Genomic DNA, 25,964 nt, shown 5'->3' with positions numbered 1-25,964 from the left:
AGTCGTGGACAGGAGAATACACACTGTAGGACTACTCTGGCGGGATGCGGATGGGTTTAACCAGGAAGGGAACTTTGTAGGATGATGGTAATGTTCTATATCTTGATCAAGGTTCTGGGTGTAAGCATTGTCAACACTCAGCAGATACACACTTGAAATTTGTTTGCATTTTATCCTATGGCAGTTTATTTTGTTTTTTTTTAAGATTTTATTTGTTTATTTGACAGAGAGAGACAGAGAGGTCACAAGTAGGCAGAGAGGCAGGCAGAGAGAGAGGGAGAAGCAGGCTCCCCGCCAAGGAGAGAGCCCGATGTGGGGCTCGATCCCAGGACCCTGGGATCATGACCTGGGCCGAAGGCAGAGGCTTAACCCACTGAGCCACCCAGGCGCCCCAGTTTGTTTATTTACTTATTTATTTATTTTTAAAGATTTTATTTATTTATTTGACAGAGAGAAATCACAAGTACACTGAGAGGCAGGCAGAGAGAGAGAGAGAAGGAAGCAGGCTCCCTGCTGAGCAGAGAGACCGATGCGGGACTCGATCCCAGGACCCTGAGATCATGACCTGAGCCGAAGGCAGCAGCTTAACCCACTGAGCCACCCAGGCGCCCTATTTTTTTTTTTTTTTTTAAAGATTTTATTTACTTACGTGAAAGAAAGAGCACGAGAGGACTCAGAGGCAGAGGGAGAAGCAGACTCACTGAGCACAGAGCCTGAACCAGAACTTGATTCCCGGACCCCTGGGATCATGACCTGAGCCAAAGGCAGACGCTTAACCAACTGAGGCACCCAGGCGCCCCCTATGTCAGTTTAACTAAAAAATTAATACATAAAGCAGATACTGAGCTCTAGTTAATGATGTGCATGCGGAAGTGTTCAGGGTAACGTGTACTGACGTTGACAGTTTCTTTGAACTGCATCCAAAAAGTAAAGTGGACTGGAAGAGAGGTGGGCAGTTGATGCAGTGAAGTAAGTACAGTAAAATGTTAACGCTGGAACCAGGTGGTGCGTATGGGGGTAGTCACTGTGAAATACCTTCAGCTTAACATTTGAAAACTTTCAAAATAAAATGGGGAAAAAGAAAAGCAAACTGGATGTTGTCCAGACAAGGCATGAATAACCATTTTTAAAACATACAATTAAGTGGCATTTAGGGCGTTCACAATATTTGGCAACTGCCACCTGTCTTTCAAAACTTTGTCACCTTTGTGATTTTGATTTGGGTACATTGAATGTGTAGATTTCTCTCGGTATTGTGGCCATCTTAACAATAGTAAGCCTTCTAATTCCATGAATGCAAGGTGTCTTTCCGTGTATGCAAGTCTCTAATTTCTTTCAGCGGTATGTTGTAGTTTCTAGTGTGCAAGTCTTTTGCCTCCTTAGTAAAATTCATTCCTGAGTGTTTTATTCTGTTTAATGCTACTGTAGATGGAATACTCTCCTAATTACTCTTCTGGATTGTTCATTGCTGATCTATAGAAATGCAACTGACTGTTGTGTGTCGGTTTTGCATCTTGCCACTTTGCTAAGTTTATTTCTTAGCTCCGACAGTTCATGTGTGTGGACTCTCTAGGGTTTTTAGATATCAGATCCTGTCATCTGTGAATAGAGATCATTTTACTTCTTCCTTTCCACTTTGGATACCTTCTGCTTCTTTATATTGCCTCACTGCTTTAGCTAGAACTTACGATACAGTATTGAAAAGAGGTGGCAAACGTTGACATCCTCGGGGCTCCTGGCTGGCTCAGTCGATAGAGAGTATACGACTCTTGATCTTGGGGTCATGGGTTCAAGCCCCACTTTGGGTGAGGAGCTGACTGTAAAAAAATAAATAAAATATTAAAAAAACAAGAACAAAATCTTGGGCATCTTTGTCTTGTTCCTGATTCTAGGGGGAAAGTTTTCCATCGCACCTCATTGAGTGTGATGTTAGGTGTGGGTTGTTCATCTATGGCCTTTATCATGTTGAGGAAGTTTTCTTCTATATCGAGTGTATCAAGAGTTTTTTCTTTTTTCCATGTTTTTGTCATGTTTAGTTTTGTCAAATTCTTTTTCTGAGTTGAGATGATCATTTTTTTTTCCCTTGTCCTATTATTGTGTCATAGTACATTGACTGACTTTCATCTGTTGAAGCCTTCTTGTATTCCAGGAATATATCCCACTTGGTCATAGTGTACAACCCTTATAATACGCTGCTTTGGTTTGCTAGTATTTTTTTGAGGATTTTTCTATCAATTTTTGTATGGGATAGTGGTCTATAATTTTCTTATAATATCTTTGTCTAGCTCTGGTATCAGTGTAAGAGTTTTTAAAATATATTCTAGACTCAAACCCCTTTTCAGATATATCTGTTGGAAAGAACTTTATCCCATTCAGTAGACTGTCTTTTAATTCTCTTCAAGATATCTTTTGAAGCACAAGTTTTAATTTTGATGAAATCAGTGGATCTATTTTTATCTTTCATCATTTGTACTTTTTTTTTTTTGTCAAAGCTAAGAAACCATTATCTGACCCAAGTCACAAAGACTGACATCTGCCTTTACTGTTAAGAGTTTTATAGTTTTAGCTCTTACATTTAGGTCTATTGTTTGTCCACATTGAGTTAATTTTTTTTTTTAAAGATTTTATTTATTTGAGAGAGAGAACACAAGTGGGTGAAGGGGCAGAGGCACAAGCAGACTCCTTGCTGAGTGGGGAGCCCGATGCGGGGCTTATTCCAGGACCCTGAGATCATGACCTGAGCCGCAGGCAGACACTTAACCAACAGAGCCAGCCAGGTGCCCCAAATTAATTTTTATATACGGTTGAAGGTAGGGATCCAGCTTCATTCTTTTGTATGTGTATATCTAGTCCCAACACCATGTGTTGAAAAGACCGTTTCACTTTTTGAATTGTCTTGGCAATTTTGTTGAAAATCAGTTGATCGCAGGGGTGCCTGGCTGGCTCAGTTGGTAGAGCATGGGACTCTTGATCTGAGGGTCATGAGTTCAAGCCTCATGTTGGGCATGGAGCCTACTGGAAAAGAAAGAAGCAGGGGCCTGGGTGGCTCAGTCACTCAAGTGTCAGCCTTCTGCTGAGGTCATGATGCCAGGATCCTGGGAGCGGCCCCACATCCAGTTTCCTGTCCAGTGAGAAGTCTGCTTCTCCCTCTCCCTCCGCTCCTCCCCCATGCATGCTCTCTCTGTCTCTAATACAATCTTAAAAGGAAAAAAAAAAAAAGAAAAGAAAAGAAAATCACTTGATCATAAATACAAGGGTTTATTTCTGGAAGGACATTTTCTCTCATTTAATGAATTCCTGTCATGTGATCCTTCCGTCCTTCAGCTGCTCGGGAGTGTCTGCTGTGCCCTAAGTGGGAGTACAGTGACTTAAGTGAAAATGTTGTAAGGTCCTTATGTTTTGCTTATAGTTTGGAGATTTGTTCATTAGATTTTTTTTTCCTTCAAAAGCTAAGACCTTTTATTTTTAAAGATTTTATTCATTTATTTGACAGAGAGAGATCACAAGTAGGCAGAGCAGCAGGCAGAGAGAGGAGGAAGCAGGCTCCCCACTGAGCAGAGAGCCTGATGCGGGACTCGATCCCAGGACCCTGAGATCATGACCTGAGCCGAAGGCAGAGGCTTTAACCCACTGAGCCACCCAGGCACCCCAAAAGCTAAACCTTTGAAATCCTTTAGCAAGTCCCTGTGAAAATACTATACTGTGTACAATAAAAGTGAAAGGTGAGTACCTAGTATCTGATGCTTAACTGACTGAGCCACCCAGGTGCCCCAGTATTTTTCATTTTAGATTAAAAACAGGCAGGAGCACCTTGGTGGATCAATCAGTTAAGTGACCCACTTTTCATTTTTGTTCAAGTTGGGATCTCGGGGTCTTGGGATGGTGAGATCAAGTCCTGCATGGGGCTTACGCTGGGTGTGGAGCGTGCTTGGGATTTTCTCTCTCTCTCCCTCTGCCCCTCCCCCATTTATCACTCTCTCTAAAAAAAATAAAAAATAAATTTAAAAATAGGCATTTTACAGGGGTGCGTTCGTGGCTCAGTGGGTTAAAGCCTCTGCCTTCGGCTCAGGTCCTGGGATCTCAGGGTCCTGGGATCAAGCCCCACATCGGGCTCTCTGCTCAGCAGGGAGCCTGCTTCCTCCTCTGTCTCTGCCTACTTGTGATCTCTGTCTGTCAAATAAATAAATAAATAAAATCTTTTTTAAAAAAATAGGCATTTACAGAGCTCGCTTTGGCAGCACATATACTAAAATAAGAATCATACAGAGAAGTTTAGCATGGCCGCTGCTCACAGATGACCTGCAAATTCGTGAAGTGTTCCATATTTTGTGCAGTCCCCCCACCAAATGACCACGCTTTCCGGACGAACTTGGAGGAAATGATAGGAGTCACAGCACAACGTGTGACACTGAATGATGAAAATTGTGGCATTTTGCTAGAAAAATACTAAAAGTAAAATAAAAAGAGGCATACAGATAATGAGAAATGTTAGACCTAAATATGTGTTAGAAATTGATGAGTAACTTCCAAAAGAATGTATAACTTTCAAAGAACAAGGGGTGAAAACCTGCATAAAGAAAGTACGTAGCAAAAAATCATTAAGTCAATATACAACGACAAATTGAGAAAAATATTTGCAAATTATATTCCAGAGGACTCATTTCTTACTAAAGAACTACAAATGCAGAAGCCGAAGGCTAACAACAGAAATATAGGTAAACAGTATAAGTAAGTGGCAGTTCACATAAAAGAAAATCCAACATCTTAAAGCATTTGAAAATACGATCACTTGTAACGGGGGAATGCAACATAGAATTGCATGATGGTATTTTTCAGCTTTTAGATGAGGAAGGATCAAAAAGTTGACTGATGGCAGGGAAAGGTTTGCTGAAGAGGGTTGGCAGGGGGAAAAAGTTTGCTGACACTCCTGTCCCAAAATAGTCCCCCTCGTCACTCATCCCCTCATCCTGTGCCGAGCGCTGCCTAATATGGTTTATCTTTTTCTTTAGCCTGGAATCTCCATGAGGGCAAAGACTATAGTGTCCACTGTTGCATTTCCATCTTCTAGAACATTGCATGGCCTGTGGCCGTTGCCCAAGATACTTGTTGAATGAAGGGATGACCGAGGCGCCGTGTTTCAGGAGGCGGAGGCCGTCACCCTGCTGAGGGGAGTGTAAAATCCTACCACCTCCTTGGAAAGCAATGTGGTAGTAACTATTGAAGTTGATGAAAAAGTTCTGGACATCGTGATGGGTTGTACAATGCACTTAATGCCACTGAACTGCATAGTAAATTTTATATTTTACCACCAAAAAACCCACAGTTTTGGAGCTGCCACAGCAATGTAAGAGATCAACATTTTTTACTTCCAAAGTTTACTTCTTGAACACCATTTGGAGGAGATTTGTACAAAGTAGCCTGTGAAGGGAATATTTTATTTGCAAGACTGACTCCTGGTTAGCAGCCGGCAGGCCCAGGAATGCAGACTTACCACATGGCCACAGCTACAGGCAAGATGACCCGATCCTGTGGGGACATCTTTTTTTCTGGGTGCTTCTGTCCCATTTACAGGTATGTTGCCTTTCACTTTCAACTCTGTAGGAGTGTTTCCTGGTCTTGCTTTTGATGACCCCTAAACCAGTAACCTATTTATTTTTTTTAAAAGATTTTATTTATTTATTTGACAGTGAGAGAGGGAGCAGGAGAAGCAGGCTCCCCTCCAAGAAATGAGCCGGATGCGGAGCTCAATCCCAGACCCTGGGAACATGACCCGAGCAGAAGACAGATGCTTAACTGACTGAACCACCCAGGAACCCCTTCTCTGTGTTTGCTGTTAAGCTTCAATTTGCAGGACAATCATGATACTTTTTTTTTTTTTAATTTTCCTGGTTTTTTTGACCAGTTGCTCTCAGAACTTAGGAAAATGTATACATTTCCCAAGAAATGCTGAGAAGGCATTCCTACGCGTGCACACTAGAAAGAACCACAAGAGGCACCAGGAAGAGGCGCTGGAAGAAAATGGAGCATGAAAGCCAAGTTATGAGAGCACTTCAGTAGGAGAACTAAGATAAATAATAAAAATTATTGATTTGCTAACTAAGCCCTGAGGTGTCTTAAAGGACAGTTTCGGTGCTGTAGTTCGTCGGATAGCAGCCGGCTTTGGAGGCAGACCTGGCTGGGAATCCTGGCTCTTAGGTTTACCAGATACGTGATTCTGGACAGGTTATTTAGTATTACCAGTGAGCCTCAGTTCCCTCCTCCATTAAAGGGAAATAATACCTACTGTCAGGTGTGCAATTTAAGATTACCTGTTTCATGGATGCTGGCAGAAGACAAGAGATGCCAGTGTCATGGACAAAAGGCCTTATTCATGGTACAAGCCAAGTGAGACTCATGTATGTATTGGCTCTTTCGCCTCCCAAGCCCCACAGGCAACAAGGAGGGGCCCGATGCATGCCGGGCACACAGCGAGTGGCACTGTGGAGGAGGAACAATGAACTTGGGGAACCTGGTGCTTTATGGTCAGGAGTAAGCAAGCTGCTCTTTGTCCCACATAGAGACGCTCCTTCTCCCTCACGGTTGCTTAATGCAAACCCAACCCGAAGAAACGGCTGGGGCAGAGCTAACGAGTTGTCAGGGCCTTGTCTCTCCCCCCATACAGCCTAGGTTATAGCTCACTAGAGGAAAAGGATACAGATGAAAATCAGCCAAGGAGAAAGGTGCATGGGGCAAAGTCTAGGAGAAACCAGACACGAACTTACAAACTTGCAGGTGTCCTTGTCCCATAGAGTTGCCCTTTATTCTCCCAACGACGTGTGACCATATGTGTGAACTGTTGCCCAGTGGAGAAACTCACCCAAGCCTTGGTGTCTAGGGTTTTTATTGGGGAGTCAGTTACACAGACATGGAGACTCACATGACACCTCAGCTGCTCAGACTCTGTCTCCCAGAGCAAAGACAGGCATTCATCATAAACCACACTGTTAGGATGAACTCATCTGGTCAGACTGGTGCCGCATGATTCGAGGCCTCCAGGGTACAGGAACACCCTCATCAGGCAAAATAGTACAAGGGCTCAGAATTTACCTCCCAGGAAGGCGCCAGGTGCTAGTCCTGAAGATGAGCTTTCTTTGGAACGTGCAGGGTTTGAGCAGCCCGGGCCTGCTGAGCTAGTCCTTTTCTGCACACGCCTGATCTTCATGAGGCCACCGCCTGGTGAACTACAGTGATGTTTTGGATCTCCAAGAATTAGGTCGTGTCTAGATCCAATGTCCAGTAAGCCCTGAAAACTCTAGTTACTTCCCCTTTTCCCGTGCCCTGCCACCCTGGGAAATGGCTGCAGGTGCATTCGGAAAAGGCTAGAAGGAACGTATACAGCATGTCTTCGCCAATATAACGTAGTCCTTCATCAAGGAACTCAACTTTTCCTCATTCAGGAGCCTCTAGGTCTGGAATCCGCTCGTCTGACCATTTGTTGAAGGCAAGGCCTTGCATTTTTGGCAAAAACAGCAAGATATGGGGCGGTGCGAGAGACACATGGAAGCACAACTACTTTGTGTGGTTCACATTACATGGGAATGTATGTAAAGTGCTTTACACAGTACCGGGCCCATGGTAAATGCTCAGCACGGCGGCTATAATACTGTTGCAGCAGGCCAAAGAACACAGTGAATGCAGCCTACTGTTTCAAGAAAGCTAGCCTCAGTCGGTAGACCATGCAATTCTTGATGTTGGGGCCGTGAGTTCGAGCCCCATGTGGAGTGTAGGGATTACTTAAGAATAAAATCTTAGGGGCGCCTGGGTGGCTCAGAGGGTTAAGCCTCTCCCTTCAGCTGGGGTCATGATATCAGGGTCCTGGGATCAAGCCCCGCATCAGGCTCTCTGCTTGGCGGGGAGCCTGCTTCCCTCTGTCTGTCTGTCTACTTTTGATCTCTCTTTCTCTGTCAAATAAATAAAATCTTAAAAAAAATAAAATCTTAAAAGACAGATTTTAGACTGGCATGTGTGTGTTCCAGAAAAGAGAGCGGCTCTGAAACCACAAAACTAAGAGGAGAGGAAGAATAACAGACGTAGCAAAGTCCCCAGGAGGGCAGTAGGGGAATCACGAGCACAGCTGTGTTGGTGAGCGTGGTGCCCAAGTAAAAATACTGGTCAAAGTGGGGAATGCAGTGTTAAGAGTTCCTATCTGAAACCTTGGGTTTCTTAGTGAAAGAGAAGGTATTGGGGCGCCTGGGTGGCTCAGTGGGTTAAAGCCTCTGCCTTCGGCTCAGGTCATGATCCCAGGGTCATGGGATCGAGCCCCGCATCGGGCTCTCTGCTCGGCGGGTAGCCTGCTTCCTCATCTCTCCTCTCTGCCTGCTTCTCTGCCTACTTGTGATCTCTGTCTGTCAAATAAATAAAAAAAAAAAAAAAAAAAAAAAAAAAAGAGAAGGTATTCACTGGTTAAGGATGTAGGGAAGACTTAAGTCATGCTGAAGGCTCACTGAGATTGGCGATCAGGAAAGGTGTGCAGGCCCCTGGAGGTAGCACTGCAATCTCCCCCTCTTTGCAGCTCGTGGGTGATAAATCAATACTGGGAGGGGGGATAGTTCATTCTTTGGGCTGCAAGTCACAGAAACTCAAACCACCTGGAACAGAAGGGGAATGAATTAGACGGATACTGGGATCTCCCACTGAAAACAGGGCCAGGATCTCAGCTGGTCAGGAATGGATGCTGGGAATGACATGCCTTAGGGAACCTAGGAAATGGTCACTCATCTTGGCCCTCCACTGATCGCACACACCCTGGAACTTGGACTTCCAAGCCTTATGAGTCACAGTCCAGGCCCAGAGAAAAGTTACAAAATTCCTAGGTAGGGTTGGGTCAGATAAGAGTAGAACAGCCCCCTCGAATACAGAGCTAGGCAGACATTCAAATAGCTCTGTTAGGACAGGGCAGGTCTCCGTGGAGTAAAAATTTTTACCCAGTCAAGGACCTAGACTTTCAGTTTATAAACAGGGATTCCACAAGGAACATCATTTATCGACATTTTAATGAGACCCAATCTGGCAGGACCCCTGTCTTGGGGCAGCTCATCCATTCATCCAAAGAGAAACAGACAAATAGTGACAATGCATCTTGCTAAATACCAGAACAGAGGTCACTACAAACACTGCTCTCCCACGTTAGGGCTGAGATTAGGAGAGCTGAAGGAACAAGCAACAGGGGTAGAGCATGACTCACTCCAGCTGTTGAATAGGAGAGAAGTCACGTTCGGAAATCCCAATTTGGTGCAGCTACCCAAGGCAAAGTGGTAGGCCTTGTTCATTTAATGCGGTAAAGCTTTATTGAGCATCTACTCAGGGGCAGGTGCCAGGGAGGCATATCAAAGATTAAGACACGTTGCTGCTGCTGCTTTGGGGAGCTTCTGTGAGGAAGGCAGGCATAAACACAACTCGATGGCTGTAGACTCCTCCGGCCCTGTATTCAAGTACTTGGCTTTCTGCCCTCCTTGAATGGCCTCACCTCACTTTATGAAAAATGTTGACTGAGGACTCACGGAAGGTTCTGTGCTGATGTCTCCTTATTCGGTTGAGAATCAGGGAGGAGTGAGACCCAGTTCTCAAGGACTTTCTAGCCACTGGCTGCCTGAAACTAATCCAAATCCCCTGGATGAAGTGCAGGCTGGTCCAGTTTGACCTCTTGCTGCTAGACCATAGCTCCCCTGCTTCTCCTTAAAATCAGTCTTCTCCCAAAACTCACTTTGTCTATGTCCCAGACCCAACTTCAATTTTCCGAACACAGGGGGCAGAAGACTTAGCTTCACAGTATGTGGTTAAAAAAAAAAAAAAAAAAAAAAGCTTAGGTATTTATGTCTCCGTAACCCAATGAAGCCCTGCTCTAATGTCACCACCCCCAAATTCAGTGCCATCTAGAGCTGTTAAAATAAGTAGAGAGGTGTGCTCTGTACACTGTGGTGCTGGCTTATTTTTGGATGACCCTTTAGAAGGGACACTGAAAAACCACCACCTGTTTGGAGAGAGATCACGTGTGGGAACTGAAACCCTGTCTTTAAGGAACAATTGACCAGATCGTGCTGTTTAACCTGAAAACGTGGGCAAAGCCGTTGTGGTTAAGTTATCTGAAATGCTGCCCTGTAGATGAAGTCTTACATACTCGGCTAGGCTTCTAGGGAAGGAGAAGGTGGTACTTAACCGCCTTCTAAAGATCAGAGCTATCCCAAAACGAAATGACCTGCCTTGTGAGGTAGTGAGCTCCCTATCCAGGGAGGTTTTAAAGCAAGTAAAAAAAGAAAAGAAAAAAGAAAAAAGAAACCACTTGGCAGGAGTGTAGAAGGAAGGGGACTAAACCAGACGCTGCCCCACCAACTGTGCGCACGACTAGGACAGCCGCCTAAAATGGATGGGAGGCCCTTTAGCCCTGATGTCCACACACAGAAATCCTCTCGGGATAGGGTAGCCTGGAAAACCACCACGGGATGTCACCTCTCCTAACCGGGCTGTCGTAGACACATCGGTAAGGCAGCCAGTGTGGGGAGACAGACTCAAGGTCGGGTCGCCACAGCCGGAGGCCTGGGTGTCCCTTCCGCCGCTGCCTTGTCTGACCCGGGGCTTCGCCTTCGCTTCCCTGAGCCCCTCCGGGAAATGAAAGGACAATCCACCGTCCTTCCTGGACTACAGGGCACTGCCCTTCTGCGCGGCCCCCGCGGCAGCAGCTCTGGGGCCGCCGTTCGGGGCTCTGAGGCCGCACTTGTGGACGGCCAGAGACCACCTCTGGCGGAAGCAGCGGCCGCACTGCAGGCAGGGGAAGGGCTTCTCCCCGGTGTGCAGGAGCTGGTGCTGAGCCAGGTGGCTCCACTGGGCGAAGCGCTTGGAGCACAGGTCGCACGCGTACGGCCGCTCGCCCGAGTGCACGCGCCGGTGGCTGGCCAGCAGCGACGGGTAGGCGAAGCGGCGGCCGCAGTCCTCGCACGCGTGCAGCTTCTCCGCGGTGTGCGTGCTGCGGTGGATGGCCAGGGAGCCGCTCCGCCGGAAGGCGCGGCCGCAGTCCGGGCAGGGGTAGGGCTTCTCGCCCGTGTGCAGGAGCTGGTGCTGCAGCAGCGTGCTGCGCTGGGAGAAGCGCGCCTCGCAGTGCTCGCAGGCGTAGGGCCGCTCGCCGGAGTGCACGCGCCGGTGGCTGACCAGGCGGGAGGACGAGGAGAAGCGGCGCTCGCAGTCCGGGCACGGGTAGGGCTTCTCGCCCGTGTGGATGCGCTGGTGGATGACGAGCGCCGTGCGCTGTCGGAAGCGGCGGCCGCACTCCAGGCAGGCGTAGGGCTTCTCGCCCGTGTGCGTGCGCTGGTGGATGGCCAGCAGCGACGGGTAGGCGAAGCGCCGGCCGCAGCTGGGGCACTGGTGGGGTTTCTCGCCCGTGTGCGTGGTCCGGTGATTGGCCAGGGACCGGCTCCTCCGGAAGCAGCGGCCGCAGTCAGGGCAGTGGTAGGGCTTCTCGCCCGTGTGGATGACCTGGTGCTGCGAGAGGTTCTTGCGCTGGGAGAAGCGCTTGCCACACTGGTCACAAACGTAGGGACACTCACCAGAGTGTGCCCGCCGGTGACTGACTAGCAGGGAGGGGTAGGAGAAGCGGCGCCCGCAGTCCGGGCAAGGGTAAGGCTTTTTCAGATTCTGGGCACACTTGTGGCTCTCCAGGGCCAGCCGGTCAGGGAAGGTGCAACCACAGTCCGGGCAGATGGGGCCCCCGGAGGTCTGCCTGGGGATGAGTCGGGGTTTGCTGGGCCGCCGGCCTCGCTTGCCCTTCCGGGGGGCCTCCTTGGGTGGGAACACTTCCTTGTCTCCGTTCTTCTTTCTGGTTCTGGTTTCTACGGACACACAGGGAGACATTAATTTAACAAATACGGGGCCCCTGCCCTTGCCTACGGCCGTGTTCTAGGTTAGAAGGCGAAGACACTCAACCTGTCTTCAGGGAGTGTTAGTGCCACAGACCCCCCCACTGGGACACAACCGCTACAGAAACGGGCAGGATATTCCAGGAGTCCCCAGCTCCATCTGGAGAAGTCGGGAAGTGTTTCTTGCAGGTTCTGCAGGCTTGAGAAATTAAGTTTTTGAAGCTGTAAGTATAAGGCAGGAAGTGGGAACACGAGGTAGAGGCCGGCAGGGACTAGGTCAGAAGGCCCTCTAAGCCAGTGGTTCTCAAATTTTATGATCAGAATCACTTGGATGGCTCGTTGAAACAATTTTGGGTTCAGCAGGTCTGGGATGGAGCCCAAGAATTTGTATCTGATTCTTTTCCGGGTGATGCTGAGTACTACATCCTCAGAACCACTGCCATTCAGGAGCGTGAACTCTATTTTATGCAATGGTTCTCAAACTTAAACATGCATGCCAATCTGCTGGGGCTGTTAAAAGAGAAATACAAAGTCTTAGACAGCCATCGGAGTAAATCAATAGTTCTGGGTCCAGGAATCTCTATTTTTTAAAAAAAGATTTTATTCATTTATTTGACAGGAAGAGAGAGCACAAGCAGAGGGAGCTGCAGGCAAAGGGAAAGGGAGAAGCAGGCTCCCCACGAGCAGAAACCCTGATGTGGGGCTGGATCCCAGGACTCCAGGATCGGGACCTGAGCCAAAGGCCGATGCTTAACCGACTGAGTCACCCAGGCGCTCCTAGGAATCTGTATTTTTTTTTTTTTTTTTTTTTTTACCGAGTTCCCCAAGTGACTCAGAGATAACGGACAGCCGTCTGACAACCTACCATGGAAAAACGGAAAGGTTTTCCGTAAGGAAGTATCATTTTAGTAAGGAAGTATCATTTTAGTAAGGAAGTATCATTTTAGTAAGGAAGTATCACTTTAGGTAAGGAAGTATCATTTTAGTAAGGAAGTATCACTTAGTAAGGAACTATCTTGGAAAGAGAGCCCTGGTCTCAGAGAATCTAGCACGAATGTCGGTCCAGACGCTCACATCCAGCCCCACGGGTGGACCGGGGCCCTTCTCCCTGCCTGGCATCAAGAAGAGCCTTGCTTGATCCCCAGAGAGCGGAGATTCCTGCACTGATTAGAGTCACCCCGCCAAAAGGGCAGAAAAGAGGGCTCTGCGCTCCCAGACCGCCGTTCCCCGGGAGATCCCTTCAACCCAAACCCAGAAACTCAGGGAGATGTCTCGTGTCTCCGAGCCCGGCACAGAGCAGACCGGGCTCAGGGATCCTGAGGAGGCCAGAGGGCAGCTAACGGATTCGTTCCCGCAATAGAGAACTGCGGACCCTCGGGTGCAAACGGACCTGCAAACCCCTGCGGTGGGACCCGCCCAGCACCAGAGGGACAAGACCCTGAAGCTGCGAAACCAAGCAGCGGCACGGGGACCCCTGGCCGCTAAGTCGAGACAAGTGGAGAGGCTGCGGGCCCTGCACGGGCCTTTTCCACTCACTTCTTTGGACTGTGAGCCCGCTCGGGCTCTCCTGCGGGTCCACGGCCGCCGGCTCCCAGTCGTCGGTGTTCCGTTCCAGCCAGGCGATGAGGGCTGGTTTGGGACCTGCGCGCCCTGGGGAAGGAGAACGTCAGACGGCCCGCTCCTCGGGACGGCCGGTGCGGACCACCCGCTGTCACCTCCTGCCGAGCCCCGGGCCCCCCCGCGGCACAGCCGGGTCGCGAGCCGGATCCCGACACCGCGCGCTCCCGCGTCGGCCCCCGCCCCGCCCCCGCGCCTTCACCCCCCGCCCGACCCCCCGGGCCCGCGGAGGCGAACTGCGCCGGGCCTCACCGAGCGCGCCCAGGTGGCCGTAGGTCTCCCGCATCACGTCCCGGTACAGGGCCCTCTGCGCGGGCCGCAGGCAGCCCCACTCCTCCGGGGAGAAGTACACGGCCACGTCCGCGAAGCTCACGGCCCTCGGCCTCCTTCCCCTCCTCCGGCCGGGAACGGGCTGTCCGGGTCCCCGCGCGGAGAGCGGAGCCGAAGGTGGCGCCATCGGACCGCGGGAGCCGGCGCCACGGCCTTCCCCGGCCCGCACCCGCGGCGGACCCCGGACTGGGGCGCCCGGCCGCACCGGCGCTGCGCGGGCCCGGGAGGCCCGGAGGGAATCGGATCGGCCGCCCTGCGGGGCTCCCGGAAACCTTTTGCTGTTATTCAGGCAACTCCTGCCCGAACTCGGGGGAAAGGCACCGGAAGATGCCTCCGGGGAAGATGGCGGCGCCGCTCCCGCACCGCCTCAGCCTGGAACGCGGGCGGCTTCCAGCTATCGATTTTATTGACCGGAGCGCCATGCCGGCTGCCTAACCTCTTTGCCCTCAAGTGTGATGGCGCTGCGCTTGGGCGTCACGCCCTTTTTCCCCCATTCCGCGCGCTCATTGGGCGGCGGCCGAAGATCGAGCGTGCTGATTGGCTGCTGGCGAAAGCGGCCTGTTTGAACGAAGCCAACGGAAGCGTAAGGGCAGGCGGCCGACCTTCCGCGCCGGGTGCCTGCGGCCGGAGGCGAGGCGGGCGGCGGCGAGCCGGCCCCGCGTCCGGGACAGGCTCCGGTTCTCGGGCGGGCGCTGCCCCGCCGAGGGACGGGATGATTGGAGTGACGGAGCCACTGCGGCCAACCCGGGGCTGAGATGACCCCCGGTGGCTTTCTGAGAATCGGACGATGTCCTCGTGGCCCTTGTGCGAGGGACACGGACGTTGGCGTTTCCCGCGCGCAGGCACCGGCCCCGCTACACGTGAAGTCTTTTTCGTCCTCTTTGCTACCACTGTGTTAAGTGCTGGTCATCATCCGGGTCTCCTGACAAGGAAGATCGCAGAGGGATACTGTCAGTAAAGAGAAGGAACAAGGATTAAACCCGGGACTGACCCGGCCTTTATCCAAACCGCTGAGCTCGGCTCCCTTCGCCCTAAATCCGAGGTCGCGGGTCAACTCAACAGTCCGAGCTCTGGCCTCTTCTCAGGCTCAGTCTTCTGCACATCTCCCCGGACTTGGTTTCCATGGCATCTGTCCAGTGTCCAGAGTGTAGCTCTGGGCAGTTTACGGCAGGCACCATGCTCTGGGGTTTCTAGTTGACTGAGGCATATGCATTTACAACTAAGAGCAGGGCTGCAGGCATGGACGTGCGAGGCCGAAGAAAATTGCTGATGGAACCAGTCGGCCCCGGCTCCATCAGCCCCTGGCTCCTGTGTAAGCGTGCAGGGTTCCACCAGCTCAGGGTCATCTCCCAGGGCATTTGAGGGTCAGCAATATGCCATTTACTACGTACTTCAGCTGGTGACACACATCTCTCCAACCCATTAATTTTTTTTTCAAAGCACCTACTATGGGCAAAACATTACACCATGGAGAGCCTGGGTGGCTCAGTCGGCTGGACATCTGCCTTCTGCTTCGGTCGTGATCTCAGGGTTCTGGGATCAAGCTGGACATTGGGCTCCCTGCTCAGCGGAGAGTCTGCTCCAACACCACCCCACCCCGAACCCTCCTCCTGCTTGCTCTGTTCTTGCTCTCTCAAAAAACAAAAACACTATCCCAAAGCCTGCAAGGAGTAAAGACAACATGTCAGGAATTCACAAGATAACATAGGTCCTAAGAGATTCCAAGGAAGATTGACTTTGAACAGAGAAAGTAGGAAACACACACACACACACACATACACACCCCTGCAGTAAACATTGAGTTCTACTCTGTCCCAAGCATAGTGATGGTTTATCGAGCACACTACTGGGGGAGGAGGTGGAATGTCAAGCTTGTCACAATGAGTAAGATAGAGTCCCCTCGGAATAACTTTCCAGAGTGATACATCAGGTGGAAAATGAGTTTGGTCTATGAATGGGTAGGGTTTGGGGAGGGCAGTGGTGCTCAATGTACATCTGTTGAATAAACAGCTGAATTCCATGGCCATAAAGATCTCTGGTACAAAGCCAGGAATTCAGGAAAGTTCTGAGTGTGGCAGGAATGAGGACACTTTCTGTGCAGCACAAAATACTGTTAGGGTAAAACTGAAGGATTGATCCGATAGGTTGGCACCAGATATTGGACGGCTTCACCCTGCACACTGGGGGGCTCCAAATCAGTCCAGAGGAGTGATTTATCTCCCGATAATGTTTTCAGAAAATTAATCTGGTAGTTTGTTTGCAGGGCAAACCGACAGCTTTGTGTCTAAGCTTTCTGCCTATACATAATTCAGTTTGGAGAAATAAGATGGTAAACTTAGGCTACTAAGAGAATACAAAGGCCAATGGAGAGCAAACCATTTAATTTAGAAGAAAGTGACTAAACAGAAGACTGGAAACAAATCTGTGGACATTTTGCCTGAATGGTAATGATGCTGCTGACATTGAACAGGAAGGATGATTTACTATTAAGATGAAAAGGTGCTGAGCCCTCTTCCCACGTGCAGGAAAGGGGAGAGCAGGCTGGGCTGAGGTGCAGCCTAGCCCTTTGGCCCTGGCTGGAAAGGCCCCATTCTTCTGCCTCTTCTCACTCTGTGTGGCTACCACTTGATCAAAAGGAATATTTTCCATCATAAGCTTCTTCACAGCACCCACACTTCTGGAATTTAGCTAATAGTGGACATGAACTGAGGGCTCCTGATCTCCAAGGGCGAGGCTAGGGCACAAGTCTCCCACACCTCGGTCTATCCACGTTTGTTTGTTTGTTTAGAGACAGCGAGCAAGCACATGGCAGCGTGTGTCGAGAGACAGAGGAAGAGAGAGTCTAAGGCAGGTTCCACTCCCAGTGCGAGGCTGGATCTCGCAATACTGAGATCACGACCTGAGCCAAGATCAAGGGTCGGTCAGGAAACGGAGTGAGCCACCCGGATGCCCCTTGACTTCTCCATGTGCCCCCAATGGATTCACTGGGGGGCTTGCAGGGTTAACTTCCTCTTGGAGCTTTTCCCAATGCTCAGGGCTGAGAAAGGGCCTCTCATCAGAGTGGAGGTACCCGTGGCTTAGCAAGAGGGAGGAGAAGATGGCCACACTCTGGGCAGGGGTGGTTTCCCCGGTGTGAGTGCGTATCTGTGAACCACCAAGGGCGCCTGTGGCTGAAGCACCACCTACAGCCGCAGCAGCGGTAGGGCCTCTCCCGGGTGTGGAGAAGCTGGGGCCGGCGAGGGCTTCCGGTGAGCACAGCGAGCCCCACACAGGCGCAGGTCGGGGGCCGGGAGGGCGGGGCGTGCGAGGACACACCCACAGGCTGCACCTGCCGCCGTCAGGACGCAGGTGTGCCGGTGTGGAGCAGCTATGCTAGACCACGTGCACCCTCTGGGAAAAGTGGACACTGCACAACCCCCCCCCCCTTAACATACGCACACGCACACACACGGGGACAGTCTTGAGAGTGGATCCACCGGAGTCTAACAGTGAGGGGACCGGAAAGAGCTGCCCACGGCCCAGACATGTACAAAACTTCTTCCTTATGGAGGTGGCCAGCGCCCTACTTTTTCAAAAACAGCAGCCACACCTGGGGGAGGGGTGCGGGAAGGGGCAGCGGGAGACTGTCTCGCCTGGGCGGAGGAGCTGACGGTGGAGCAGCTCCTTGCACCACGAAAGCAGCCTCCATAGGGTCACAGCGAGACGCTGCTCAGCACAGAAGGCCCGGGGGGCCTGGCTAGGAGGAAGAGTACAGCCCAGACAGGGTGGCCCCTCTCACCTAGGCTGCATTCAGTTCCTTCACCCCCATTGCTTTCTGCACAGAAAAGAGAATCGGAACTAAAGATCGTGGGGTGCTCTGACCCACCCCAGACTCGCCCCGGTTCAACCAGGACAGAAGGATCTTAAGGGTGAAGGCTTCACCCGGCCGTGATCCACCAGCCTCAGGCAGTTTCCTATTTTCAGGAGAACCCTCCCTTCTCACCGCAGGCCTCCGGAAGTGTAGAGCGCTCCTAAAAAGAAGGGCTGGATTTTTTTCAGAGGGAAGCTGGCTCCGCTCCCTAGTTAAAGACCTTACATATGGACATTTCCGTGGAAACATTTCAAAAAAAAAAAAGCCAAACAAACCACACCTCAGTGCCTGTGGCACACACAAAAACACCTGTCTTCAACCTAAATGCAAGGTGGCAAGTCTTTAAATTCTGTAGAGGGTTCCAGGCAGCTTCCTAGGGCAGGATATGCCCTGAGAACAGGGGCCGCCCAACAAACCGAAACAGCCCCCTTCCAAGTCCCGTCAGAAATACACCATGCCTATTTTTAAATTAATTAAAATGAAAAAGCTCACTTCCTGGGGCACAAGTGCTAAATGGCCACACGTGGCTAATGGCTTCTGTGTTCGACCTCACAGACAGAACATCCCCCTGAGTAAAGCTCTATTGAAAGCAATAATCAAAGCACTCAGAGGAAAGAAGGCAAAAGACCTCAAACCCCAACTGTTGTCTCCCCCCAGCTGCCAGTCGGGGCTACCCTTGAATGCAAGGACGCACCCAGGTCTGGGGAAAAGAACCTTAGAAGGTTCATCGGATTCTTAGGAATTGGGGTCTGAAAGAGAAGGGTGCGGTGTAGGTGTGGCTGCGGGAAGAAAGCGCCTGCCCTGGGCCGGCTTCCAAGAGCGGCTGCCGTCCGGCTCAGCCCCACTCTCCTCACCTAGCCCAGAGCCTCGGGGCCCCGCCGCCGCCGCCGGACGTTTGCCCTCCGGGCTCCAAGCCTCCGGCCTCCGTTTCCAGGAGACGAAGGAGGGCTCGGGGCCTGCGAATCCGAAGGAGCTGAGGCCACGAACAAGGCGTGCTGCGAGGTTGGAACCGAGACCAGGCGTCTTCCGGGCAGGGGTGAGTACAGTTCTGGGCAGGGGTGAGTACAGCCTCCCAAACCCGAGCGAAGACCCTCCCCAACAACACCCACACAAGCGCATCTGCACCCATACCGAATGGTACCCCTTTTGGTTAAAATGCGGAGAAGGGGAGAGCTGGGACGCTTCGATTCTCCCAGATGGCCTGGGGCCGGCCTCATCTCATCCTGGCCGAGGGCCCCGGGCTCAGCACCGGGGGCTCCAAGCCCTTCGCCCGCAAGGATAATGGCTCCGCCGGGCTTCACGCCCTTCTCCCTCCCCTGCACGGTCATTGGGTGACGCGGGGCAGGAAGCCCGGAGCCGCGTTCTGATTGGGTCTCGGCGAATCACTCGGTTGGAGGGAAGCCGGCCGCAGCCCGCGAGCCCGCCTTCTTCCGGGAGCCCCAGCCAATCCCGGAGCTCAGCGGCCGAGCCCCTGCTCCGTGCCCCGCGCGGTGCTGGGCCGCGTGCGAAGCGACGGCCGCGCAGCCCGGCTGCCCCGGGGCCCACGGCCGCGCTCGTCCTCCCGGGCGGGCTCGGCCCCAGTCTCGCCAGAGCCCCGTCTGCGCCGCGGTTGGGGGCTCGCTGGCGCCTTTGCACTCCGACTTGAACGACGCTGCAGCTTGCACGGAGCGCGCCCGTGTTGAGCTCCGCTCTCGGAGCTGCGTCCGGAGCAGGGCGCTGACCAAGCGTCCTCGGCCATGGAGGCCACATAATGCCCTTCACAGCCTTCCAGAGTCTCAGCTCTCCGCTGGGTCGGACCCGAGGTTTAGCCCCAGAGCGCCTGCAGGTCTCCGTGTCTGATCCCGATTAAACGTGGCGTCTCCGAACAGCCTGCTGGGGGCTGGAAAGAGGTCGCATTAGGGTGGCTGCTCTCGGGGATGCTTACAACCTCTTGAGGTACAAAGGTCTGGGTGCCCCCGGGGCTAGAAGAGCCCCAGTCCCGAGATAACAAAGTCATCATAATGCACGGAGACTCCACTCCTAGCCTAGTATGACTTAGTCAGCATCGGAAGGCAGCCCAGTGGGCCTCCTGCTTCTTTCACCTCAGGTGACACCCCTTTCCCAACATTTTGGTAAACCTGCGAAGATTCACACGGGATCTTCCATGACAAAGCCACAGTGTTAGCCAGGACACACCAGGGAATTCTAAGACCACCCCTGGACAGAGCGGAGGAAAACGAAGACGGGAGAAGACAGGCATTGTGAGTCGATTTGGAGAAAGCAAGCGAGCAAGCGAAAAGGCCAATAGCTCCCCACTGACTGAAACCTGGAGAAAGAGCTAGAGAAATTACATTAAAAACGGTTGTTCAGGGACACCTGGGTGGCTCAGTCAGTTAAGTGTCCGCATTCAGCTCAGGTCATGATCCCGGGGTCGTGGGATCGAGTCCCGCATCGGGCTCTCTGCTCGGCGGGGAGCCTGCTTCCCCCTCTCTCTCTGCCTGCCTCTCTGCCGACTTGGGATCTCTGTCTGTCAAATAAAATCTTTTAAAAATTTAAAAAAAAAAAAAACAGTTGTTTAGAGGCGCCTGTGTGGGTCTGTCTGACTCCTGGTTTCAGCTCAGGTCTTGATCCCAGGGTGGTGGGACTGAGTCCCATGTGGGGCTCCCTCTAGGGAGTCTGCTTCTCACCCTCTGCCCCTCACCCTGCTCCTGCACATGCTCTGGCGCTCTCCCTCTAAAATGAATAAATAAATCTTTTTTAAAAGCAGTTGTTTAGGGGCGCCTGGGCGGCTCAGTCGTTAAGCGTCTGCCTTTGGCTCAGGTCATGATCCCAGGGTCCTGGGTTCGAGCTCTGCATCAGGCTGCCTGCTCGGCGGGAGGCCTGCTTCTCCTTCTCCCATTTCCTCTGCTTGTGCTCCCTCTCTGTGTGCGTTTCTCTCTGTCAAATGAATAAAATCTTAAAAAAAAAATAAAGCAGTTGTTTAAAACAGGGATGATTAGATAAACCTGTTCAATATTCAAAATGCTATGCTGTTCTCCAAACCACTGGGAGGCCTACTATGAAAGAAAGAAGGAACAAAGAGGGCAGGACGGAGGAAGGAAGGAAATAAAAGAAGAAGGAAAAAATGAAACAAGATGGGATCAGGAGGGAGAAAAACCATTAGAAACTCTTAATCTCAGGAAACAAACAGGGCTGCTGGTGGTGGCGGGGTAGGGATAGAGGGGCGGGCTTATGGTCATTAGGGAGGCTGTGTGCTATGGTGAGTGCTGTGAAGTGTGTAAGCCTGATAATACACACACTTGTACCCCTGGGGCAAATAATTTATTATATGTAAATTTAAAAAAAGAAAAGAAGAACAGAAAAGAAAAAGAGAAAAGAGTAAGTGCTGGCCAGGATGTGGAGTAACTAGGTTCCTGTGCACAGTGGGTGGAAATGTAAAATGGTGCAGCCACTATGGGAAACTGTATGACGGGTTCTAAAAAAAGTAAAAATAGAATTAGTTTATGACCCGGCAATTCCACTTCAGGTATGTGTCGCAAGAATTCAAAGTATGGCCTTGAAGAGCTATTTGTCTACACATGTTTATAGCAGCAAATTCACAACAGTCAAGAGATAGAAGGAACCCAAGTGTCTGTAGATCAATGAATGGGGAAACAAAATGTGGTTGATAACGTGCTATGGAATACCATCCAGCTGAAAAAGGAAGGAATGTCAGATACATGCCACAACTTGGATTAAACTTGAGGACATTATACTAAGTGAAATAAGCCATAGTGTATGATTACACTTATATGAGGTGTCTATAGTATCAAATTCATAGAAGCAGGAGGTTGGGTGATTGTGATAGTGGCTGAGTGGTGGAGGGGAACGGGGAAGGTTTATTTAATGAGTATAGAGTTTCAGTTTTACAAGAGGAGAAAGTTCTGGAGATTAGTTGCCCAACAACTAAGAGAGCATACACTTAAAAAATGGTTAAGATGGTAAATTTTATGTTGTGTGTGTTTTGCCACAAATAAAAATAAAAATACTTACCCAAATACACTAGTAGACCAAATCCAGCAATGTATAAAAAAGATTATATACCAGAATTGCACAGGACTAACCCAGAAATGTAAAGTTGGTTTAACATCTGAAAATCAATGAATGGTTGTCATCATCTATCAATAAAACAAAGACAAAACCCATATGATCATTTTTTTAAAAGATTTTATGTATTTATTTGACAGACAGCACAAGTAGGCAGAGAGGCAGGCAGAGAGAGGGGGGAAGCAGGCTCCCCGCTGAGCAGAGAGCCCGATGCGGGACTCCATCCCAGGATCCTGAGATCATGACCTGAGCTGAAGGCAGAGGCTTAGCCCACTGAGCCACCCAGGCACCCCACGATCATCTTAATAGAAGTGCAAAAAGCCCTTGATAATATCCAACACCCCTTCATGATAAAACCACTCAAAGAAAATGTCCTCCACCTGATGAAAGACCGAATGCTTTCCCCCTAAGGTCAGGAACGAGACAAGGAAGCCCACTCTCACCATTTCTATTCTATTCTACTCACCACTGTTATCCTCAACACTTCTATTCTATTACACTGCATTGTTCTAGCCAGAAAAATTAGGCAATAAAATAAAATAAAAGCATCCAGATTAGAAAAAAAAGATGTAAAACTATCTGTAGATGACATGATATATAAACTCTTGAGGAATTCACCAAAAATGCCATTAGTACTGGGGCGCCCGGCCAGCTCAGTCAGTAGAGCATATGACTTTATCTCGAGGTCATGAGTTCAAGCCCCACATTGGGTGTAGAGCACACTTTGAAAAGGGAAAAGGAAAAAAGGCCATTAGTACAGCCATTTTTATAAGGTTGTCAATTTCTTACAAAACTAAACATACTCTCACCATATGACCCAGCAATTATGCGCCTTGGTATTTACCCAAATAAGTTGATAACATAAGTACACACAAAAACCTGCACAGAGATGCATATGGCAACTTTATTCATAACTGCCAAAGCCTGGAAGCAACTCCTCAGTAGGTGAATAGATAAATAACCAATGGTACATTCATACATGAAATATTAGCCCCAAAATACGTGAGCTATTAAGTCATAAAAGACGTGTAGTAGCCTTAAATGAGTATTACTAAGAGAAAGAAGGCAATCTGGAAAAGCTATATACTGTACGATTCCAATTATATTACATTCTGGAAAAGGCAAAAACCGTGGAAACAGTAAAAAAAAAAAAAAGATGAGTGGTTGTCAGGATTTGGGGAGAAGGAATGAAAAGGCGGAGCATGGAAGTTTTTAGGGTAATAATACTATAATAATTGGTGGATACATGTCCTTATGCCTCTCCCAAAACCCATGGAATGTACAGAAACAAAAGGGAACCTTAATGTAAATTGTGGGCTTTGGATGATAAAGATGATATCAATGTAGACTCATAGGCTGTAACAAATGTACCAATCTGTATGCGATGTTGATAGTAGGGAGGCTGAGATGGGGGTAGAGAGGTACAGGAACTCTTGGTACTTTCAGCCTAACCCTAAATTACTTTAAAAAATAAAATCAATTAAACTGTTTAAAAAATAATCATTCATTGTACAACACAGGTGAACCTTCAATACAGTATGTCACGTGAAAAGAGCCAGACAAAGGACCACATATCTTATGATTACAATGATAACAAATGTCCTGAATGGCAAATCAGTAGACAGAAGATAGATTAGTGGTTTCCAAGAGCTGAAGGAAGGGACAACGGGGTTGTGATGGCTAAAGGGTTTCTTCCCAGGGTGATGAAAGCGTTCTGGAGTTAGATAGTGGTGATGGTTGTACAGCCCTCTGAATATACTAAAAAATCACTGAATTATATACTTTAAAGGGACAAAGTTTATGGCGAATTAATTATATCTCAATAAAACTGTTTAAAAAAAACACTCTACTTGGGTGTCTGCGTGGCTCAGTCGGTTAAGCGTCTCCCTTCAGCTCAGGTCACTATGCAGTAGTCCCGGGATCGTGTCACACATCGGGCTCCCCGCTCCTCGGGGAGCCTGATGCTCCCTCTGCTTCTGCCTCTCTTTCTGTGCCTCTCATTAATGAATAAAATAAAACATTTAAAAATAAATAATTAATTAATTTTTTTTAAAAAAACCCAACTATGTTGTAGTCGTCTCTGACAGGGAAAGATGGTTGTGTAAATTATTTGGAAAATGAAACAAAAAGCCCAAGGCTTCCGGGAGGCATTCTAGAACAGTCCCTCCCTAAGTCTCAGCCCCACACTTGACCTCCTCTGTCCCCTCTAGGCATTTTGCAGGTCTGGGTGGTTTCCGTGGTTGCAGTTTCGATACATTGTGAAAAAACGAATGAGCGAGCAGCAGAAAATGGGCAGAGCGAGCGCCCCCACGTGGCCGTTAGGTCTCCCGCATCCCATCCGGCCAAGGCCTTCCGAGCCTCAGCCGTCTGCATTCCCGCCAGAGGACATGCACGACCACCGCGGCGAGCCTCCGCGGCTCGGGTCCAGGTCCTGCGCTCCAGACGGGGAGCGGGGCTGGCGGCGGCGCCGTGGACTCTTTCAGCCCCCAGATCCTGCATGCTCCAACCCCAGGGTCACTGTATTTCCCGGGCTGAGGAGACACTACCCCACCGGGCCCGGCCTCTGAGCTGCTCCGGGTCCCGCTTCGCGTGGGGCCAAGCTCCGTCCGGAAAGGAGGAATCACGGCATCCTGGGTCATTCGGGGACAGTGAGACCGGAACATGCCCCACGAGAATAGGGCGGCGACCGGCCTTCACAACCGTCATTCCGATGCACTGGGAAGCTTGTTACTCGTTCGGTTGACCTCATCTGTCGAGAGTCAGCTGCGAACGCTCAGCTCCCGCTCATGCAACCCCCAAGCCTGCGGTGGAGCCGGCGGAGATGGGCCCGAGGACTGGCCGCGCTCGGTGATTGGGCCAGTCCTCGCCTGAGCCTGATCTCCATCCCTGAAATAACTAGGTCTGCGCTGATTGGTCGCTGGGGCCGACGCTAGGACGCTGTTGCTAGGTAACGCCCGACAGGGGGCGGTTCCTACGCGCTGGACCGCGCGCCCTGACTGTGGCGTGAACCCGCACGGAGCCTGCTCTGCCCGCTTCTACCTCGGCTCCTTCTGCTCCCAGACGGGTCCCTGGGGTTTCCATGAGTGTGTAAAGTTTGGGGCCCGGGAAGCAGTGAATTCAAGAGGGTTATTATCCGAGGGAGATGAAACTTGCCAACAAGTGAGAGGCTTCCTACCGCGTTCTACTATCTTGAAGCAGGGAGACATGCTGTAAGTTTATATTTTTTATTCTTGGAGAAGCCTTGAAGGTTGGGGGTGTGGTCTTTGCCCCATCTTCTCCAGGGTCCCATCCCTTAGCTATTCAAGGATGTCCCAAACCCGTATTCTTGGTGTCCCCCTCACTCTCCCAGACTCAACTCACCTAGACTTCTGGAAGGTATCTGGATGGTGCTTAGTGTCCTCAGGTGAGTCCACATCTAGGAACTGAGACCCCTGTTCTTTTTACTGCTTCTTGACATGTTTCTGGATTTTTTTTTTCTACTACTGAACAGAGGATCATTCTGTTGATGCTTAATCAGAGCTAATAGATGGGAAAATACTTCAGGTCTTTGGGAAAGGTGTGATGTCACTTCCCGCTTACTCATTCAGGCGATGTCCTTGTAAGAGCCGAAAAGGGCCCAGCACTTCCTGTACCAGTAGTGAGATATTTCTGCGTACTGCTTCTGTGGCTAATCAGTTCCTAGGCCTTTGAGAAGCGACAGTCACACTCAGGAAAGAGGCAAGGCCATGCATCTTGGTGCAAATCCAAGGTAGGGACTTTTCAGAAGGCCCAGTTACAGTCAAGGTAACATATCTGGTTACAGGGTTTATACTGGGAGATTAACACAGACTTGGATGCAGACTGTGGGTCCTAAGATGTCAGGGCATCTTGAATGCCAGGCCCTGGTCCTCAGTCTCGGGGTGAGGCATCTGCTCTGGCCCTGATGTTTCTATCTCCCAAGTTTTCTTGGCTTTTGGTCCCTTCCTTCTGCATCTCTTTCCTCTTATTTTCTACTGAAAAATAGGCAGAATCTCAGAACTTAGTCTGTAACCACTTATGGCTCATAAAGGCAGTGGCAAATTCAAAGGCTTGAGTCAGAGCCCTCCTGAAGAGTTGTTTAAGAGAGGTGCCCAAGTCCCCACAGTTGGCTCACAGTCTTATTGAATCCTGGGGTCATCCCATCACGGGGCACTTGGGTGGCTCAGTTAGTTAAGCATCTGCCTTCAGCTCAGGGCATG

General features: G+C 50.3%; 1 protein-coding gene and 2 non-coding genes across 4 annotated transcripts; 2 read left to right on the top strand and 1 right to left on the bottom strand.

Moving 5' to 3' along the window:
- The first annotated feature begins 2,933 nt into the window (after positions 1–2,933).
- On the top strand, positions 2,934–3,006 carry TRNAK-CUU (transfer RNA lysine (anticodon CUU)). Its single transcript has one exon. It is a non-coding gene; the product is annotated as a tRNA-Lys (tRNA).
- A 1,216-nt stretch (positions 3,007–4,222) lies between these two features.
- Positions 4,223–4,329, top strand: LOC132027337 (U6 spliceosomal RNA). The gene has a single exon (XR_009407126.1). It is a non-coding gene; the product is annotated as a U6 spliceosomal RNA (small nuclear RNA).
- A 4,686-nt stretch (positions 4,330–9,015) lies between these two features.
- Positions 9,016–18,961, bottom strand: LOC132026712 (zinc finger protein 689). 2 transcript variants are annotated; one of them, XM_059414903.1, is made up of 4 exons: positions 18,537–18,961; positions 13,755–14,754; positions 13,422–13,535; positions 9,016–11,858 (listed from the first exon to the last, which is right to left on the bottom strand). In XM_059414903.1, the coding sequence occupies exons 2-4, from the start codon at positions 13,957–13,959 to the stop codon at positions 10,675–10,677; spliced, it is 1,503 nt and encodes a 500-aa protein (XP_059270886.1). In that variant the 5' UTR covers positions 13,960–14,754; positions 18,537–18,961; the 3' UTR covers positions 9,016–10,674. The 2 variants fall into 2 exon arrangements, with proteins under 2 accessions (XP_059270886.1, XP_059270885.1); XM_059414902.1 differs by having other exon boundaries at positions 18,814–18,961.
- Positions 18,962–25,964: the final 7,003 nt, after the last annotated feature.

This window comes from Mustela nigripes, chromosome 11 (assembly GCF_022355385.1).
Source record: "Mustela nigripes isolate SB6536 chromosome 11, MUSNIG.SB6536, whole genome shotgun sequence".
NCBI lineage: Eukaryota > Metazoa > Chordata > Mammalia > Carnivora > Mustelidae > Mustela > Mustela nigripes.
This window is presented reverse-complemented; position numbering and strand designations above follow the sequence as displayed.

Coding starts and splice junctions, on each gene's coding strand:
- LOC132026712 (XM_059414903.1), bottom strand. CDS start 13,959: ATGGCGCCACCTTCGGCTCCGCTCTCCGCGCGGGGACCCGGACAGCCC. Junction 13,536..13,754: donor CGGCCACCTGGGCGCGCTCG/GTGAGGCCCGGC, acceptor CTCCTTCCCCAG/GGCGCGCAGGTCCCAAACCA. Junction 11,859..13,421: donor CGGGCTCACAGTCCAAAGAA/GTGAGTGGAAAA, acceptor GTGTGTCCGTAG/AAACCAGAACCAGAAAGAAG.